This window comes from Megalobrama amblycephala, linkage group LG17, assembly GCF_018812025.1.
Source record: "Megalobrama amblycephala isolate DHTTF-2021 linkage group LG17, ASM1881202v1, whole genome shotgun sequence".
NCBI classification, from domain to species: Eukaryota; Metazoa; Chordata; class Actinopteri; order Cypriniformes; family Xenocyprididae; genus Megalobrama; species Megalobrama amblycephala.
In genome coordinates this window covers 34,610,785-34,631,003 of record NC_063060.1, presented here as the reverse complement: position 1 = coordinate 34,631,003, position 20,219 = coordinate 34,610,785, and the positions used below count along the sequence as shown (strand labels likewise).

At 37.7% G+C, this 20,219-nt stretch overlaps 1 protein-coding gene across 1 annotated transcript; it reads right to left on the bottom strand.

The window, feature by feature from the left end:
* Positions 1-104: 104 nt before the first annotated feature.
* On the bottom strand, positions 105-4,504 carry pi15b (peptidase inhibitor 15b). Its single transcript, XM_048164935.1, has 6 exons — positions 4,275-4,504; positions 3,831-4,127; positions 1,989-2,107; positions 1,606-1,738; positions 1,411-1,526; positions 105-1,279 (listed from the first exon to the last, which is right to left on the bottom strand). Exons 2-6 carry the CDS (start codon positions 4,095-4,097, stop codon positions 1,144-1,146), a joined length of 771 nt encoding a protein of 256 aa, XP_048020892.1. The 5' UTR covers positions 4,098-4,127; positions 4,275-4,504; the 3' UTR covers positions 105-1,143.
* Positions 4,505-20,219: the final 15,715 nt, after the last annotated feature.

The following is a 20,219-nucleotide window of genomic DNA, read 5'->3' as shown; positions in this document are numbered from 1 at the left end:
TATTCCACCATATTGTGCCTTGCACTTTATCCCATTCATAATAATAAAAGTACACTGTCTTTCTATATGACTGTACCCAAAAACAAACACTCACACGTAGTAAAGACTTCTTTATTATATTTTCAGAACAAAACTGTAGAAACACCAACTGCATATTGGGTCACAGTGCAATATGTGCTATATCTTGTGTATAGGGTGATAAATTAATTTAAGGGCATACAATCTACATATATCTCTCATTTAAAGAAGAAGAAGAAGAAAACACTGCTACTATGTGCTGGGAATGTATAACAAATATCTGTTATTAATCATCTCAGTGAGCCACCAATTGAAAGAACTGTTAGTTAAGATATGCTGGCAAAAAATAATGTATTATATATCATACAAATTCATGAAATTGCACATTCATATAAATTTAATAGCTTAGATGCATCTCCTCTCTCCAAGAGAACTAAAAAACTAGGATGTGGAGTTAGGTAGAGGTCACAATCTGAGGTCATGTAAGTATAACCATGGCAACAGTACTGTTCAGCAAACATTATGTAAAGAGAAAAGCAAATCAAATTCAGAGTAGCAATCCTTGACACAGAAGAGCACCATTCCATGATCATTTATCATGAACTGCCAAACTACAGTTTAATGTAACACACACACCACAACATATAATATAATAGAACTTTACATGACCAAATAAAAAGGCTGAAAATACGTTCAACGTTATCATTACAAAAACCTCAGAGCGGTTTTTGCTACTGAAAATACATGGACAGCTATAAAAACACAAAATAGCTTGAATGTTTTATGTCTAAGCACCTTGGAAAAACCCTGACGTAATGGACTTAATGTGTAGGCTATAAAAGTGGAATATAAACATTATTATATAGAGTGATCAGTACAGACTTGATCTGTGCACCAGAAGAAAATATAACTACTATCCATGAGCATCAATATGATGGCTGATACTAAAACAGTCATGTTAAGATTGTATTAACATTAGCACCATTTCTGGAATCGATAGTATCATCACATACAAAAAAAGCAGCTAAATCTGCTGTACAAAATGCATATAGATTTAAAAAGATATATTACACAGCACATCACTGTAAAAATGCAATCAATATTGTTAAACATGTGACAGACAGCTTATTTAAACCAGTACATGAAGTTTGAGTTGACGACAGGAAAGCACATGTTGTTGCTGCATGAACCTCCGTAGCTTGGAGGACAGGCTGAGCATGGCACACCGACTCTGTAAGGTGCTTCACCAATCCAGTTGCCCCTAAAAAATAGGATTATTTTAAAAATATGCCACAAAGACTTTAGTCATGTGCCGGCATTATCAGACTAAGAATGGTACTCTGTGCTCTCGTAGGGTGTAAGATCTGGCTAGAGTCACAAAACATGACTAACTTTGGGGAATAATTGCAGACCAAGTACGTTGCCTCCCTCCACACGGCACCCCACACTACCATATTGTAACAGGTTTGGATGGCACATCCAACTCTGTTTGATGACGCCCACACCATCTGTAACATTCAGATAGCATCAGACATGCCAGTTTTTACTGTTTGCTTAATCTGAATTATGACTTGCAACCAAACTCACTTGTGTGTAATGTGTGCACATGGGTCCATAACAGCGCATCGGGCAGCGGGGATTGCAGTCACGCGGGTATGGAAACGCATAATCTCTGACCTCATCATACCAAGGTTTAACCATCTGAAGAATGGAGCGGTAACTAGCAGGAGCAGAAACAATTTGGGTGCAATTTAGGAAAAAAAACAAAAAACACTGGATTGTATCCAAAACACAAAATTCTGGTCTGGCCTGTCGCCTTGAATCTTGTTCATTGTTTGTAATTTGATAATGCTGCCAAAGTGACATTTCAAGTCTTTAATGAGCACCATTCTTCTTTATTCAAGGAACAATAAAGATCTGTAAGGTTGTTCTGTGTCAGTAGTAAACAACTGTTCACCTGCAAGACTTACTTGCCAGTTCGGACTGATAGGTTTTGACCCAGATATCGGAGAAGGTAAGGAGGTCCATGTTCCCAAAAACAGGTAGCTGCCCAAGCTTCTGCTGACCTGGCCAGGCCTTCATCCCAAAGCTAAAATATATATAAAAACATAATAATTGGTAATTGTGTACAATTAAAAAAAAAAACATTATTAATTTTACCATGGAGGAAAGCATATAAAATCCACGTCAAATAAGATGAAACTGCCCAACAAAATTTTTTTTTGAGGGACAAACTGGGATTAAATATCTCTGGTCATGTGACTAAATATTCACATGAAATCACAGTAGGCTTTAGTTCGAATTAATGCGGTGCCGCAATGATCGGCATTGTGTTTAGAAAATTTGTCCGACTTTGATCGGCGCTGCAGCCGCCTTACGATCACATATGCCATCAAAGTACCGCAAGAGCAAAACGAGACCAGCCGCCTAGGGCCCTGTCCCAAATGGCACCCTAAACCCTCACGGTCTTCCTCTGAGTCCGCACTTTCATGACGTTATGCCGCTTTGACTGCCGGGTAAAGTCCTCTGCGTAGCTCACAGTCTTGCGGGCTCAGCAGAAGTGCGCATCGAGGGCGCATAGCAGCTGCAAAGGGGGCACTCACGAGCACCCTTCTTTAAGCTTAAATGACGAATGGGACACCCTATGGTCTTGTGGACTTAACAGACTTAACGCGCATACAGTGGCCATTGTAAGTCCACAAGAACGATAGTGCACATGAAGTGTGCCATTTGGGACAGGGCCTCTGTACTCTTCCCCGACCTGCAACCGTCAGATCTCGCCAGCCGGTGGCAGGCTAGTGTTGTACATCTCGAACAAGCCTAGTGATCTCATGTGAACATTTAGTCACATGACCAAAGATGTTTAATGCCATATATATATATATATATATATATATATATATATATATATATATATATATATATATATATATATATATAAATAAAAATAAATAACAAAATAAAACTTTGTTTACATAATATGCAGTAAGTGTGTGTACTGTGTATATTTATTATGTATAAATACACACACATACATGTATTCATTTAAGAAATTTTTACATAATTTATATTATATATAAATATAAATATTTTATATATAAATAGTATATATTTTTGTTAAATAAATACATGCATGTGTGTATATACAGTATATATAGTCCAAAACATCTCTGGTCATGTGACTAAATAGCTATATTTATGTAAACATTTAGTCACATGACCAAAGATGTTTAATGCCACACACACACACACACACACACACATTATATATATATATATATATATATATATATATATATATATATATATATATATACACACACACACAAATGGGATTATATATGGGATTAAACATTTCTGGTTATGTGACTAAATGTTCAATCACTAGGCCTATATTAATATTATGTAGGCCTATAATGCCATGATTATGAATGTATATATAATGCCAAGGACTGATAATCCCAGAATACTTTGACTTTATAACACTTAATAATTGTAATAATTACAAACAAACTGGGATTAAACAGTTCTAGTCATGTGACTATTTACACCACCCACGTAAAAATGTTTACATTAAATCAAGACACAAAATAGTGTCTTGAAGTACATTTATTTGGGATTAAATGGTTTGATACTATTATAATAAACTATTTTAATATTTTATTGTATCCAGCAGGAGGAGCTGTCGAATGATTTATATGCAGCACCGCATATCAATCTAATCAGCTTTATATAGCTAGTGTTGATAATGAGGGGTAAAATACATCATATTGTTTATTTGGAAAGATTAAAGGGATGGGTGGGTTGCTTACCATATACTCCATGTTTGCTGCAGGTGGGAAAACATTCGCGCGCACCTTGTTGTGATAGTCCAGAATTGCTATCATGTCACCCTGCGAAATGTACCGTTTTCGCCTTGATTTGGGTATTGATGCCAATCCGTGATCACCCATTTCCGATTTATTGATAGTGAGATTGGTTCCGGCGAGTGTTTCAGTCGCATTTCTGATAATCCAAGCGCTCGCATCACTGGCTACGAATATAAGAAACAAATCGGTAAAAAAGTTGATGGTCTTCATCCCTCTTTTTGGTGACTTATCAGTGATTATCTGCAAGTAAAATAATACTCATGAACAATTACATGAAATATAACTGTTACAAAGAGAGACAAAAAATATATTTTAATTATATCTAAAAAAATATACATTGTAGCCTATATAAAAAGTTTATATAAATGTCCTGCATCAACATCGTACCGTTACTTGTTCGTATCTGAATGAGTGTGCGGAGCAGCTCTGCGAGTCTCAGTTATCCTGATGGAGATCTCTCATCCCGTCCACTGCTGCCTCTGGCTTTTATACTGTGATTCAGGAGGCAAGCGCAAGGTGCTCTGCTCAATATTATCACCTGAACACGGCATATCTCCTGCCAGCATGAGGCTAGCTCACTTTCTTACACTCTCTGTATATGCTACTGTTTTAACTCTAATTTTAACTAATTACTTTCTAAATACCTCTACAACTTGAACAATACAAGGATAGACATGAAATTGTCTTTTAATTCTATCAAATAAATAATATAAAGTTGCATAAATTATTCTTGAACTGACTTAAATTTTTAAAAGGAAAAGTTTACATAAAAACACATTTTAACATAGATGTTAAATTTTGATGTTAAATTCACTATTGTTTTTGTTAAAGAATTGTTCGGCAGCACTTTATTCTACAGTCCTGTTCCACATGTACATATGTGGAACAATAATTACAATAACTGGGTAATAACTGTACTAACCCTGAATCTAGCCCTAAACCTAACCTTAAAATATTAGATCACTTTAAAACGTATCCATCCATCATAAATGTGCTCAAGGGGGTTAATGAAGGCTTTCTGAAATATCCATTTAACAAGTTATAAAGTAAAATATCTAGCTTCCGCCAGATTCAACTTACGAAGAAAGTGTAACACCTCTCAGTGCTTAGGTTACGTCTTACACCTTTCGTATTCAGCTTACGAAAAAAGTGTAACACCTCTCAACGCTTACGTTACGTCTTACGCCTTCCGTATTCAGCTTACGGAAAAAGTGTAACACCTCTCAGCGCTTACGTTACGTCTTACGCCTTCCGTATTCAACTTACGGAAAAAGTGTAACACCTCTCAACGCTTACGTTACGTCTTACGCCTTTCGTATTCAGCTTACGGAAAAAGTGTAACACCTCTCAACGCTTACGTTACCTCTTACGTCTTTCGTATTCAGCTTACGGAAAAAGTGTAACACCTCTCAACGCTTACGTTACATCTTACGCCTTTCGTATTCAGCTTACGGAAAAAGTGTAACACCTCTCAACGCTTACGTTACCTCTTACGTCTTTCGTATTCAGCTTACGGAAAAAGTGTAACACTTCTCAACGCTTACGTCACGTCTTACGCCTTCCAAATTCAACTTACGGAAAAAGTGTAACACCTCTCAACGCTTACGTTACATCTTACGCCTTTCGTATTCAGCTTACGGAAAAAGTGTAACACCTCTCAACGCTTACGTTACCTCTTACGTCTTTCGTATTCAGCTTACGGAAAAAGTGTAACACCTCTCAACGCTTACGTCACGTCTTACGCCTTCCAAATTCAACTTACGGAAAAAGTGTAACACCTCTCAATGCTTACGTTACATCTTATGCCTTTCGTATTCAGCTTACGGAAAAAGTGTAACACCTCTCAACGCTTACGTTACGTCTTACGCCTTTTGTATTCAACTTAAGGAAAAAGTGTAACACCTCTCAACGCTTACGTTACGTCTTACGCCTTCCAAATTCAACTTACGGAAAAAGTGTAACACCTCTCAACGCTTACGTTACATCTTACGCCTTTCGTATTCAGCTTACGGAAAAAGTGTAACACCTCTCAACGCTTCTGTACATCTTACGCCTTCCGTATTCAGCTTACGGAAAAAGTGTAACACCTCTCAACGCTTACGTTACGTCTTACGCCTTCCAAATTCAACTTACGGAAAAAGTGTAACACCTCTCAATGCTTACGTTACATCTTACGCCTTTCGTATTCAGCTTACGGAAAAAGTGTAACACCTCTCAACGCTTCTGTACGTCTTACGCCTTTCGTATTCAGCTTACGGAAAAAGTGTAACACCTCTCAACGCTTCTGTACGTCTTACGCCTTTTGTATTCAGCTTACGGAAAAAATGTAACACCTCTCAACGCTTACGTTACGTCTTACGCCTTACGTCTTTCGTATTCAGCTTACGGAAAAAGTGTAACACCTCTCAACGCTTACGTTACGTCTTACGCCTTTTGTATTCAACTTACGGAAAAAGTGTAACACCTCTCAACGCTTACGTTACATCTTACGCCTTTCGTATTCAGCTTACGGAAAAAGTGTAACACCTCTCAACGCTTCTGTACGTCTTACGCCTTCCGTATTCAGCTTACGGAAAAAGTGTAACACCTCTCAACGCTTACGTTACGTCTTATGCCTTTTGTATTCAGCTTACGGAAAAAATGTAACAACTCTCAACGCTTACGTTACGTCTTACACCTTATGCCTTACGTATTCAGCTTACAGAAAAAGTGTAACACCTCTCAACGCTTACGTTACGTCTTACGCCTTTCGTATTCAGCTTACGGAAAAAGTGTAACACCTCTCAACGCTTCTGTACGTCTTACGCCTTCCGTATTCAGCTTACGGAAAAAGTGTAACACCTCTCAACGTTTACGTTACGTCTTACGCCTTACGCCTTTCGTATTCAGCTTACGGAAAAAGTGTAACACCTCTCAACGCTTACGTTACGTCTTACGCCTTCCGTATTCAACTTACGGAAAAAGTGTAACACCTCTCAATGCTTACGTTTCGTCTTACGCCTTCCGTATTCAACTTATGGAATAAGTGTAACACCTCTCAACGCTTACGTTACGTCTTACGCCTTTCGTATTCAGCTTACGGAAAAAGTGTAACACCTCTCAACGCTTCTGTACGTCTTACGCCTTTTGTATTCAGCTTACGGAAAAAATGTAACACCTCTCAACGCTTACGTTACGTCTTACGCCTTACGTCTTTCGTATTCAGCTTACGGAAAAAGTGTAACACCTCTCAACGCTTACGTTACGTCTTACGCCTTTTGTATTCAACTTACGGAAAAAGTGTAACACCTCTCAACGCTTACGTTACATCTTACGCCTTTCGTATTCAGCTTACGGAAAAAGTGTAACACCTCTCAACGCTTCTGTACGTCTTACGCCTTCCGTATTCAGCTTACGGAAAAAGTGTAACACCTTCAACGCTTACGTTACGTCTTATGCCTTTTGTATTCAGCTTACGGAAAAAATGTAACAACTCTCAACGCTTACGTTACGTCTTACACCTTATGCCTTACGTATTCAGCTTACAGAAAAAGTGTAACACCTCTCAACGCTTACGTTACGTCTTACGCCTTTCGTATTCAGCTTACGGAAAAAGTGTAACACCTCTCAACGCTTCTGTACGTCTTACGCCTTCCGTATTCAGCTTACGGAAAAAGTGTAACACCTCTCAACGTTTACGTTATGTCTTACGCCTTACGCCTTTCGTATTTAGCTTACGGAAAAAGTGTAACACCTCTCAACGCTTACGTTACGTCTTACGCCTTCCGTATTCAACTTACGGAAAAAGTGTAACACCTCTCAATGCTTACGTTTCGTCTTACGCCTTCCGTATTCAACTTATGGAATAAGTGTAACACCTCTCAACGCTTACGTTACGTCTTACGCCTTTCGTATTCAGCTTACGGAAAAAGTGTAACACCTCTCAATGCTTACGTTACGTCTTACGCCTTACCTATTCAGCTTACGGAAAAACTGTAACACCTCTCAACGCTTATGTTATGTCTTACGCCTTCCGTATTCAGCTTACGGAAAAAGTGTAACACCTCTCAACGCTTACGTTACATCTTACACCTTCCGTATTCAACTTACGGAAAAAGTGTAACACCTCTCAACGCTTACGTTATGTCTTACGCCTTCTGTATTCAACTTACGGAAAAAGTGTAACACCTCTCAACGCTTATGTTACGTCTTACGCCTTTCGTATTCAGCTTACGGAAAAAGCATAATTGATGTGACATCAGTTATGCTTTTTTCGTAAGTTGAATATGGAAGGCGGTCTGGCAGAAGCTAGTTATTTTACTTTATAACGTGTTAAATATGGATATTTTTTCTTACACAAACGCATTTTTTCTCTTCAGAAGGCCTTTATTAACCCCTTGGAGCACATTTATGATAGATGGACACACTTTCTTGAGCTTCAAACTCATTGACCCATGTTCACACCCATTATAAAGCTTGGACGTGTCAGGATATTTATTAATATAACTCTAATTGTGTTCATCAGAAAGAAGAAAGTCATATACACCTAGGCTTGAGGGTGAGTAAATCTTGGGGTAATTTTCATTTTAAAGTGAACTAATCCTATCCTTTTTAGTTACCTTATATCACCCAGTACTTTCTTAGTACATGTAAGTGCACATACTGCAAAATAAAGTGCAGCCAATTGTTCTATAGTCTATACAGCATTTAATGTAATTACATCAAAAGTAACTAATTAAATTACAGAAAAAAATAAGAGTAATCCCTTACTTTACTCTTTCAAGCGAAAAGTAATTCAATTACAGCAATTCATTATTTATTAATTATTTATACCCAACAGATTACACTGCTACTTAACTAAAAAATACATGAATAGACAAAATATTTTTGACCAGAAATACTTTTAATACTTTTTTAATCTTACTTATATAGACAGGGGAGAGACGGGTTTCCCGGATAGGCGGTTCTACGTTCTACAACGGCAATTATTCAGAAACTACTGACTGATCAGAATTAAGTATTCAAGACAGGACTGTAATAACACTAATTAATCATAGGTTATTTTTTATTAGTTGCATTGCAAAATATACCATGTTATACTGGATGCATTTTTGTCTCCTTAGAAAAGACAAATGTCATAATCCAATGTATAGCATAACCTTTGTAGAGACTAAAACCTTTTTAATAGGCATAATTAACCTTTCTCAGTATAGCTAACAGCTTAGGCGTAGAGAGTCAGTGAGATATGGTTTTTGTATTATGTTTTTCTTGTCTTATTCATACAGATACACTTGTTAAGTGTTTAAGTCCAAAGAGCCCATTTGCCAGCATGTGTGTGGAGCCAAGTTAAGAAGCTTTTTAGAGGCATATCGTTTTCTTTGGCAGGTGGAAACTGAGTAAAAGCAACGTGACGCACATACGACCCCACTCCCCCTTCAACTCTCCTCCCCTCTTCCACTGAACTGTGAATTTGCAGGTTTTCTTGGAACTGAGTGTTACTCCGTATGCATTCTTTGGTCCAGAAGTGAGATGTTTACTATGTAAGCAGAGGTGTAAAAAGTAGCTGAAAACCATACATAAAGGATAAGTTCACTTTAAAATGAAAATTACCCCATGATTTACTCACCCTCAAGCCATCCTAGGTGTATATGACTTTCTTCTTTCAGATGAATACAATCGGTGTTATATTAATAAATATCCTGATGCATCCAAGCTTTATAATGGCAGTGAAGGGGACCAATGAGTTTGAAGCTCAAGAAAGTGCATCCATCCATCATAAACATACTCCACACAGCTCCGGGGGGTTAATAAAGGCTTTCTGAAGCGAAGCGATGCATTTGTGTAAGTATATCCATATTTAACACGTTATAAAGTAACATAACTTAGCTTCTGCCAGACCGTCTTCTGTATTCAACTTACGAAGAAAGTGTAACACCTCTCACAGTTCAAAACACTTACACTACGTCCAACGGCTTCCGTATTCAACTGACGAAGGCGGTCTGGCGGAAGCTAACTATTTTACTTTATAATAAGTTAAATATGGATATTTTGCCTTAAAAAACAAAACAAAAAAAAACCTTTAGCCTATTGGTGTGCATCAATTTAAAAAAAAGGGCACTGACATATTTTGAGATGTAATATCTCATGCAAGTGCAAGTTGCTTTCAGTTAAGACAGCTCAAACATGCATTTTAGTCTGAGACTAGGCTTAATTCTTGTCTGTGAAACCGGCATTAGAGTATCTGATTTTAACAGTACTTAAGGGTTAGTTCACCCAAAAATGAAAATTCTGTCATTAATTATGACACGTTGCTCCAAACCCGTAAGACCTTCGTTCATCTTCGGAACACAAATTAAGATATTGTTAAAGAAATCCGTGAGCTATCTGGGCTCCGATAGACTGCAACACAACAACCACTTTCAGGGCCCAGAAAGGTAGTAAAGACATTGTCAAAATAGTCCATGTGACTACAGTGGTTCAACCTTAATATTTTGAAGTGACGAGAATACTTTTGTGCTTAGAAAACAATCAAAAAATAACGACTTTATTCAACAATTTCTTCTCTTCCGTGTCAGTCTCCTACGCAGTTGACGTAGTACACACAGTGTAGCGCTTCTGTGTTCTACGTCAGAATGCCGGCTCATTATTGGCCAGCTCCTGCATCACATGCATGCATCGTGGTGTTCACGTGTAGCGTGAGCTGCCTCCTCTCCACCAGGCCCAGTGAGTGGATTATACCATAGAGGACCTTGCTTTTCATAGGACCCAGGACAATGTACCTGTTTATCACCCTCAGTAATAGCCAAAATAAAAAGAACAAATGTTATACTATCACAAAATAGTAATTTGCAATAAATCAGCAAAAGTGCAGAGATACTAGAGTGGCACTCATATTTCTCAGCTTTGCAGAAATACCCTTCAATAACCTGTCAGTAAAGTATGTCATATACTGTATGAGGGACAAAATGTGTTTAAACAATCATTAGAGAAATAACTGTTAACTGCATAATTTGAGATTGGACATTATATGTGGTAAGGAAATGATAAAACAATATGCACGAAGCCAGATGAGTAAGGTGAATGGATATTTGGAATCTTATGGATTTCCTTTCAGCTGTGCACAGTATTGGATTTTAATGGAGGAACCATTCAGGCTGTTTTACACAAACTGAACTACAGTAGTAAGATGCTATGAAATCTTTTTTTGGCCTTAACCCAGTCCTATGCTAATTAGACCCTTACATCCCAACACATTCATATTTAAAAATGAATTCATATTTAATCATTTTGCAATGCATATTCACTTCATGGACTGGTGCTGTTTAGCTGAAGAGTGGGAGTGAGGAAGAGAAGATCTACTGCCAAGCCATCCATATCCTTGCTTAGCATTTGTGTACTCCACCCAATGATGTTCTTACTTACTGGCAGCTCATAGACTCAGAATAAAGATTTCATTACTCTGTGCTCTCTTTAGGAGGTAAATACTGTCCCAGTCAAACTTTCAAATGACAAACCTGTAATCAGAGGACCGGTTCACTAAAGCCATTGGCTTCTATATATAACTATTGTTTATTTTCCTAAAAAGATTATTCGAGCAACCTACTTATGTGGCTAGTATTCTGTGAATTCTGCAGTAATAAAAAGAGTCCCAGAAAAGCTAGATATAACCATGCTTACTTTGCAGTCAGAAAAGACTGCTTTGTGCATATGCATCTTCATGGACCCATTATCCATTTCATTCTTGTACAGTCAAAACTCATTCACATTCTCACATGTAATTTAAAAATCCATGATAGCCAAAACACAATAAATAAATTTAATGAAACAAATGATGGAGTGAGTTCAATATGCAGGTGTGAGCATTCAGAAATCTTAGGTCATTGGTAAGGGTCAAATGGTTCATCACGATTAATTCAGTCTTTAAATCTAAAACTGAACGTTTTTGGCTAGAAACTCATTTGTAAGCAACAACTATATTAAAAAAGAATGATAAAAAACAGACATACTATTGTATTATTCATTAGGGAGCTGTGAAAATCTCAAACAGAACATCGTGTTCATTCATCACATGCTGAATTGCTGGTATCTGCTGATTTCCATCACTAAACAGCTCATATAAACTGACAGTTTATGGTCTGGTCCCTTTTTTTGGTTGTAACAAGTTGTCCTGAACATTATTTCAATAAAGAACATCTATTGTGCTGCAAACAAGTGCATTTGCAAACATACACTACCGTTTAAATGTTTGGGGCGTGGTATGTGTGGTTGGTAAGAAAATCTCCTATGTTCATCAAGGCCACAGTAATATTTGAAATATTATTACAATTTGTTTTCTATTTGAATACATAAAATGTAATATATTTCAGTGATGGCAAAGCTGAATTTTCAGCATCATTACTAGTCTTCAGTGTCACATGATCCTTCAGAAATCATTCTGATATGCTGATTTGCTGCTCAAGAAACATTTCTTCTTATTATACATTTCTTATGAAATATTATATTTTTCAGGATTATATAACTAAAATACATCTATATCTTGAGCGAGCTTTGTTGCATACAGTCAGGGTCGGTGTTCATAATGTTACAAATGATTTGTGACATAATGGAGTTATGTGCAACATTTTAGATGATGTGCCAAAAGTTCAGGATTATGATAGATGGATTGTCTAGTTCAGGATTCCACCAATTGTTGTTTGATCCCAAACCAATTTTTGTTGAAAAATGAACATGTGTTAAACAACAATACAATATTAAGTCATCTTTTTTCAGCTAAATATTCCCTCTCACATTAAAACATACTAGGTTTTTAACTAAATACATCAGTACTATATGCATGCTATATGCTGCCTGAAATGCAATACTATTTTATGCAATAATATATAATAGTTAAATGTGTTCTTGGACTACAAAGGGTTGATGACTCCCTGTCCAGGAGAGTAAAATGTAAAATGCTTTGGAAAAAAAGAAACATGACAATCATGACAGCTTGTAATGAAAAAAATATATTGCCAACATGCACTCAAAGATTGTGTCAGCCATGGCAAACATTCTGATATTTGCTTAATCAAATACATCTATATTCTCTGAATAATCTTCTGTTGCAGAATGTCAAAACATCTCTGACATCATTTTTTGTCTCATTGTTTACTTGCTCACAATTGTGCTCAGATTAGACTCATGGATGACACTGAAACTAACAATTATGATACAAAGCAAATGCTAGCAACAAAAATCCTTGCTTTTATTTTATTGACATTTTAAAATGTCAGAGCAGGGAGAGAAAAGCCATTTCCCCCTTAAGGGAACCTCCAAGCACAACAACTCTCCCAGTACTCCATAAAAGCACTGGACTACAGCTCAGATATGAAAAAAAAAAGAAAAAAAGAAAATAGATTAAAGACCTCCCTTACTATGATGAGTCACACAACAGAATTCCCTGGAACACAAAGAGAACAAACCTCTAATGCACTCATTTAAACTGCAGTGCTGTTTATAAGAAGATCACATCATCATCTAAGATACACTTTTTTGGCTATTTATTAATGTGTGAGATTTATGAGCACTGTAATGGAAACAAATGTATTTCAAATGAAGCACATTAATGTCTATAACTGGGGTTCATGAAGCACTATTGGGAGGTCACCAAACAGCCTCTGGAGTCTCTATGCCGAAACAATTCATTAAAGGGTTAGTTCACCCAAAAATGAAAATTCTGTCATTAATTACTCACTCTCATGTCGTTCCACACCCATAAGACCTTCGTTCATCTTCAGAACACAAATTAAGATATTTTTGATAAAACCCGATGTCTCAGAGAGGCCTGCGTCGCCAGCAATAACACTCCTTTTTTCAATGCCCAGAAAGCTACTAAAAACATATTTAAAACAGTTCATGTGATACAGTGGTTCAACCTTAAAGTTATGAAGCGATGAGAATACTTTTTGTGCACCAAAAATAACAAAATAGCGACTTTATTCCACAATATCTAGTGATGGGTGATTTCAAAACACTGCTTCATGAAGCTTCGAAGCTTAACAAATCTTGTTGAATAAAGTCGCTATTTTGTTATTTTTGGTACACAAAAAGTATTCTCGTTGCTTTATAATATTAAAGTTGAACCACTGTAGTCACATGAACTGTTTTAAATATGTTTTTAGTAGCTTTCTGGGCATTGAAAAAGGGAGTGTAAAGGCCCCGATATACTTCAAACGAAATCGAAGAACGAACTGATGTGACGCCATTTCGAACAAAATCAGACCAAAACGAAGTTTGTTTCGTGTTCTTTTTGGAAGTTCGAAACGGCTTGCCAAAGCGAACTTTCAGGAAAAGTTCGCTTCAGCTGCAAAACACCTTCATGCCACCATTGGTCTGTGACGATAACGTAATAGGAGGTGTGCACTGAGGCTCCGCCTTCATTTGAGTGGAAGTCTTCTCTGACTCATTTTGAGTTTGATTTCCTTCAGGTAAGATCTCTGCGGGTGTTGTTACTGAGAAGAAAGTGTACAGCATGTATACATATTCATCTAACCGTCGCTCTCAGCAATGTGGGCGGCGTCAGATGTTCGATTACAGTATATCGCAGCTCACGCATTTTGAACTTCGTTTTACCCCTAAAAGAAGAACGAAAAAAACTTTGTTTGAAGTATATCTGGGCCTTTATTGATGCAGGCCTCACTGAGCCATCGGATTTCATCAAAAATATCTTAATTTGTGTTCCGAAGTGTGGGTGTGGAATGTCATGAGGGTGAGTAATTAAAGACTGCATTTTCATTTTTGGGTGAACTAACCCTTTAATACTATTATATTTCCTTTAAAAAGAGTCACATGGTTCAGTGAAGTTGGCTTAGACTTATGCTGTGATTAACTGTCTGTTTTTTCTCAAGTCCATATGTAATCCTTGATTTAATTTCTTGCAGGTCATGATATCAATAATGGATCTCTGTATCAGCTGTCTGACCACCATGATGTAGTGCAGTGTTTTTCTCATCTGGATTTTTATGGCAAATGATTTACAAGATGACCAAACCTCCCACCAGAGATGAATGCCAAACAACCCCCAAAAATCAATAAATCCACGTGTGGGAATCTAAATGAAGAAAACTAAATATAATGTGGTTTTTAAGCAAAATGGTTATTTTGTGGCTTGGCAATCTTGTGTCTTTGGCAAGACCAAGATAATGGAGGTCTAACTGTGTGGAGAAGGATTTCACACATTAGATTTATTTACAGGACATTCTCTGTAAACCCAGTGACCCCAAGTACAATCAACTAGGCTACAACGCAGAAATTGGTCAAATGGAGAAGCAGCATCTGTTCTACTTTTAAAAAATGAAATATTTCTGTTTGTAAAACTGATGCCATGGAAAATTGATGTAAGCTACATTATATTTTTGTACGAACGAATAAAGGTGGGGTCATAAAGCAGCAAATCCCCGTGACCGACTTGGACCGAAATCTGCGATGGAAAGACTTTTGTCCTCACGCGAAATCCATCAAGTGGATTCCTTGAAATGACTGGGTGCCAGCGAAAATTAGAGAGGCTACTCACTGCAGAGCCATAACCTCCAGCTCCCCCTCTCTCGACCTACTGTGGGCATGATGGGTGGAGCTGCATCCTCCAACCACACCCTAACCCTACCCATAACCCTATCTCTCCACCCATTAAACAGGCTAAGCTCCACCCTTGAGCTCCAAAAAGGGGTGGAGCTGGAGGTCATTTTGCTCTGCAGTAAGCACTACTTGGAAAATGACCCCAGCAACGATGAACGGTATGTGCTCAACTTTTTATGATTTATATAAATTATAGGCTAAGTTATGTGGCGTCATTTAACCAAAAACCAGGGTATGGCAGACGTCATCCAATCTTACTCCCTCGACATGACAGACCCACTTTTTTTTTTTTTTCAAGCAATTAATAAAATAAAAAAACTTTTTCCAGCACTTCAAAGCTCAAATGTCTGAATATTATCCAATTTACATGTTATTTTTAATATGATGACCAAAACATTTTTGTTCATCCTACAAACATTGTCCTTATTTGTAAAACTAAAAGTCAATTAATCAAAAACCACACCCAATCTGAAAAGAGTGTGGCGGTCTCGGCATTTGCACGGCACCAGAGATTAAAGGATTAGTCCACTTTCAAATAAAATTTTCCTGATAATTTACTCACCCTCATGTCATTCAAGATGTCCATGTCTTTCTTTTTTCAGTCAAAAAGAAATTAAGGTTTTTGATGAAAACATTCCAGGATTATTCTCCTTATAGTGGACTTCAATGGCCTCTAGATGGTTGAAGGTCAAAATTACAGTTTCAGTGCAGCTTCAAAGGGCTTTAAATGATACCAGACGAGGAATAAGGGTCTTATCTAGCGAAACGATCGGTCATTTAAAAAAAAAAAAACAACTATATATGCTTTATAAACACAAATGATCACCGTGTACGTGCTTCCACTTTCCGTATTCTTCAAAAAGCTTATGCTGTATGTCCTACGCTTTCCCTATTCTACTTACGTAAAAAAACGAAACTGGCACTGCGTTCGTTCCGTAAGTTGACAGTCAATTCCGGTCTTCAAATCTAAATGGTCGAGTAGCTTTTCACTGTTTGTTGCTTATCACTCACTTGTCTGTGTTCTAGACAGGCGAGTAAAGTCTGAGCAGTGATGGGGATTTTTCAGGGAGTCTGTAGGTTAGTGGCGACAAATAAACAAGTGGCCTCATAAGTAAGTCATTGAATCATTTGTTGTGATTGAATGACATTGTGACATTCTTGTGATATTACTGTGAATTCACACCGCCGCCAGCAAGAGCGTCAAAGTGACAGGAAGCCATTCATTTTCAATGTGACCCGGCGGCGAGCAGTGGTGCAACGCACCTTGGACGGTGTGGGCGTTGAGGAGAGTTGAAGTCAGGTCCTGTTTGCGTACAGGAGCATAAATAAGAAAAATGATGCGTGGACCAAGGTGTCTGACATTGTTTGCATGCTATGTCTGAAATTGCTGTATACCTATATATTTACTATATATGTATATATATATATATATTATAACTATATATTTCTATACATTTATGACCTATCATTATTTTCTCCAGCTAAGCAATTTGTTTTCTGTGTTCTCTGGAATCCTCTCAAGTTGAGGACTTTAACATTCCAACTGGTTGCCGGTGTGGTGCCGAATTCCTACCCCTGCCAAATTATTACCCCCTTAGTATTGGTAGGTTTAGGATTGGGTGTGGGGGAGGGGTTAGGATTAGGGGTGGGGTTAGGATTAGGCAATCAGATAGCGACTTCAACGAGGGGGGTAATAATTTGGCAGGAGTCGAAATTCGGCACAACACCGCCGCTGGCGGGAGCATCAAAGTAACCGGTGTTGTGCCGAATTATTACCCCCCTCGTTGAAGTCGCTATCTGATTGCCTAATCCTAACCCCACCCCTAATCCTAACCCCTCCCCCACACCTAATCCTAAACCTACCAGTACTAAGGGGGTAATAATTTGGCAGGGGTAGGAATTCGGCACCACAGCTGTCTGAACGCTTAGTACAGCATTGTTGGCAGGGCAACCAGAGCGAATTTTGACGCTCTTGCCAGTGGCGGTGTGAACGCACAGTTAGGCTACAATATGTCAGGAGAAGTTGAATAATTGAATCACAGTTTCTATAAAACACAAATCCTCTTCAAGGAAACTATAAGGATTATAACTGTAAACGGTGTATCAAAAACAACAAGGCAAGATCACCAAAAACCTGCGAACATGCTAAAAAGTCTTGAAATTAAATTAGATTAATGTACATTAAACAGACATGCAGGACCAGCTGCCTCAGCTGCCTCAGGGAGATTGAATCACACAAACTGTATTTGGTGCTACTCTGCACAGTGGAAACCATAGCAAGCACTTTAAATAAATGTGAATTATAGTGTGCAGTGTGGACTAATGCACAAACTGATGTTGAATGTTGTAAAATGTCATGTTGCATCAAAGGGAATTTTAATGTGGTCTAGACGAATGGAACAGAAGTTGTATTTTTTGCAGTGATTAAAGTGATGGAGCACTGGGCTGGTCAGTTGTCTGGTTTAGACAGGAAGTGGCAATGGCCCGCATTTTCAATGTGGGAGGAACATGTGGACAGTTGTTTTAAATCTTACATTCATTACAACACCATATTTGCACCAAAATTATAGTGCAGAATTGTTTCCACGTCTTTAGTGTTGTTCCAAAAAAAACATGCATACCTTAAATGCATTGTAAATTGCTTTGGATTAAAGCCAAATGCATTAATGTAAATGCAAATGTCTGAATCTATCTCCAGAGCCTTTGGAAACATCACAAACTGTAGGTACAAATTATAACTGTATGTGTCTATGAGCGTGCTTGCGTAACAATTCTTTCTGCATTCCAACATCTTTTTTCTTCCTCAATTCACATGTATGCCAGAAAAGAGCTCTCAGTACCATATATAGAATTACACTACAAAAATAGAACTTAACAGACGGCATTTACAAACATTCAAACTATTAATGCAGAAGATTATTACATGGCGATATCATCATCCACCACTACAACTGTTTATAGGAATGACACAATATGATGACATGCAAAACCTTTAAAATGAAACTATGGCTAAAAGTCAGTATATATTATACATTTCGTTCTCATGCGTCACAGACCATCAGTGGAAGGAAAGGGTAAAAGTCAACCCTTACTTTTAAAAACGGCTAGTTTTAACAATAACAGCTGACATAATGGCAAGAGCTCATGTTGTACTGGTTGAAATCATAGTTTCGAAAAGGAGATGATGTCATGCAACCATGTTTTTCAAGCTGATACAAGAGGTCCGATAAGGAGCAGCATATCAAATGTACCCGTCCACCTGAATGATGCAATCAATCAGCACAACAGCAATTTTTGTGACTATACACTTCACAACCAGATTTTGTTTTATCTTTGTGTTGTGTATAATTATGGCAACATTGTGCAGTTCTGTTGTAATTTTTGTGCACATGATGAGTGTGTAAAACTTGACTTAAACTGCATAATGACCAACTATATAGAGAAACAGTTCAGTGAGATACAGACCAAAGACAGAAAGATTATTTTATGTGTCCCATTCTATCTGTATATATTCATACAGTACACGTGTGTCCACAGAATACAGCAAATCTCACTTTCACACATGGCCAAGTCCATGCCAACTGTAAAGTATCAATTACATTGTTTTAGCAGGCAAAGAAAACCACTTGATCTCTTTCACTGTTTTTCCGAGATATTTGAGCGCCCAATCTTTGACGTCTTGTCCTTGATGAGGGGTAACTGGGAAAAATCCACTGCAATATGGCATGCAAAAATGTCATAGTATGTCATGATGAGACTGTTTCAAATTTCAAACACATTTTATGTGTTATCTTTAGCAAAATTTCTTTAGGCACAAAGGAACGCAGGTACTTTGTTGTTCATTGATGGCTCTATCTATAGGAATATAGTTTGGCTTTGCAATGCACACTGGGACATACTGGCAGCCCTGGATTTGTCTGTGTTCCATCTAAGTGCTTAGCAAGTGTTATTGTTGGCCTGCTGGTCCGTTTCCCTCCCGTTTGAGGCCTGAACTCTCTGCAGTGCCCCCAAACAAATACAGAGGGCCCAGCCTTTGTGAGAACCACCATACTGCCTCGAGAGGCACGAAACAGGTCTTAAATGACCAGCTGGTGTGCCCAAAGTGCTTTATTTTGTCAGGTGGCCATGTATATGAGAAAAATATTGTATTGGATAACCATGTTGGCAACTATTGGATAACAATGATGCAACCGAATTAGTTCCTGGTGCGAACATTCATGTAAGCCAATTTTTTCAAGTGATTATAAATGGTCATGCTTGGTTTATGATGCAAGGAAGAATCATTTAACTGTTCTGCTGTAACCTACAACACACAAAAACATCCAGTTAGAACAAAACAGAGATATGACGATTGCATAAAACAATGTTCTTATCCTGAAATAGACTTCATTTTTTCTTGTTCTTAATTTATCTTTACTGTCTCTTGCTTAACCCATCAGGTTTAGGTATAAGAAGCTGTGCAGGGTTTTTTTTGGGAGTGGTTCTGTCTCTGCTTGTTTATTTAAACACAGCTGCTTTTGGGGGAAAGGACACTGACATCATAACCACGTTTGCCCAAATGGAACCAGCAAGAGGCCTGCTTCACTATTTTTCAAAATGACTGAAGCAGTCATTCGGACATGGCAATAACCTGAATGTGTATTTAGAACCAATGGCTGCGTTCAAAATGAGGCATAAGAGAGGCAATCTGTATTTATAGATTTTAATACTTCATAAAAGAGATGTACTATAACAAGTGACATT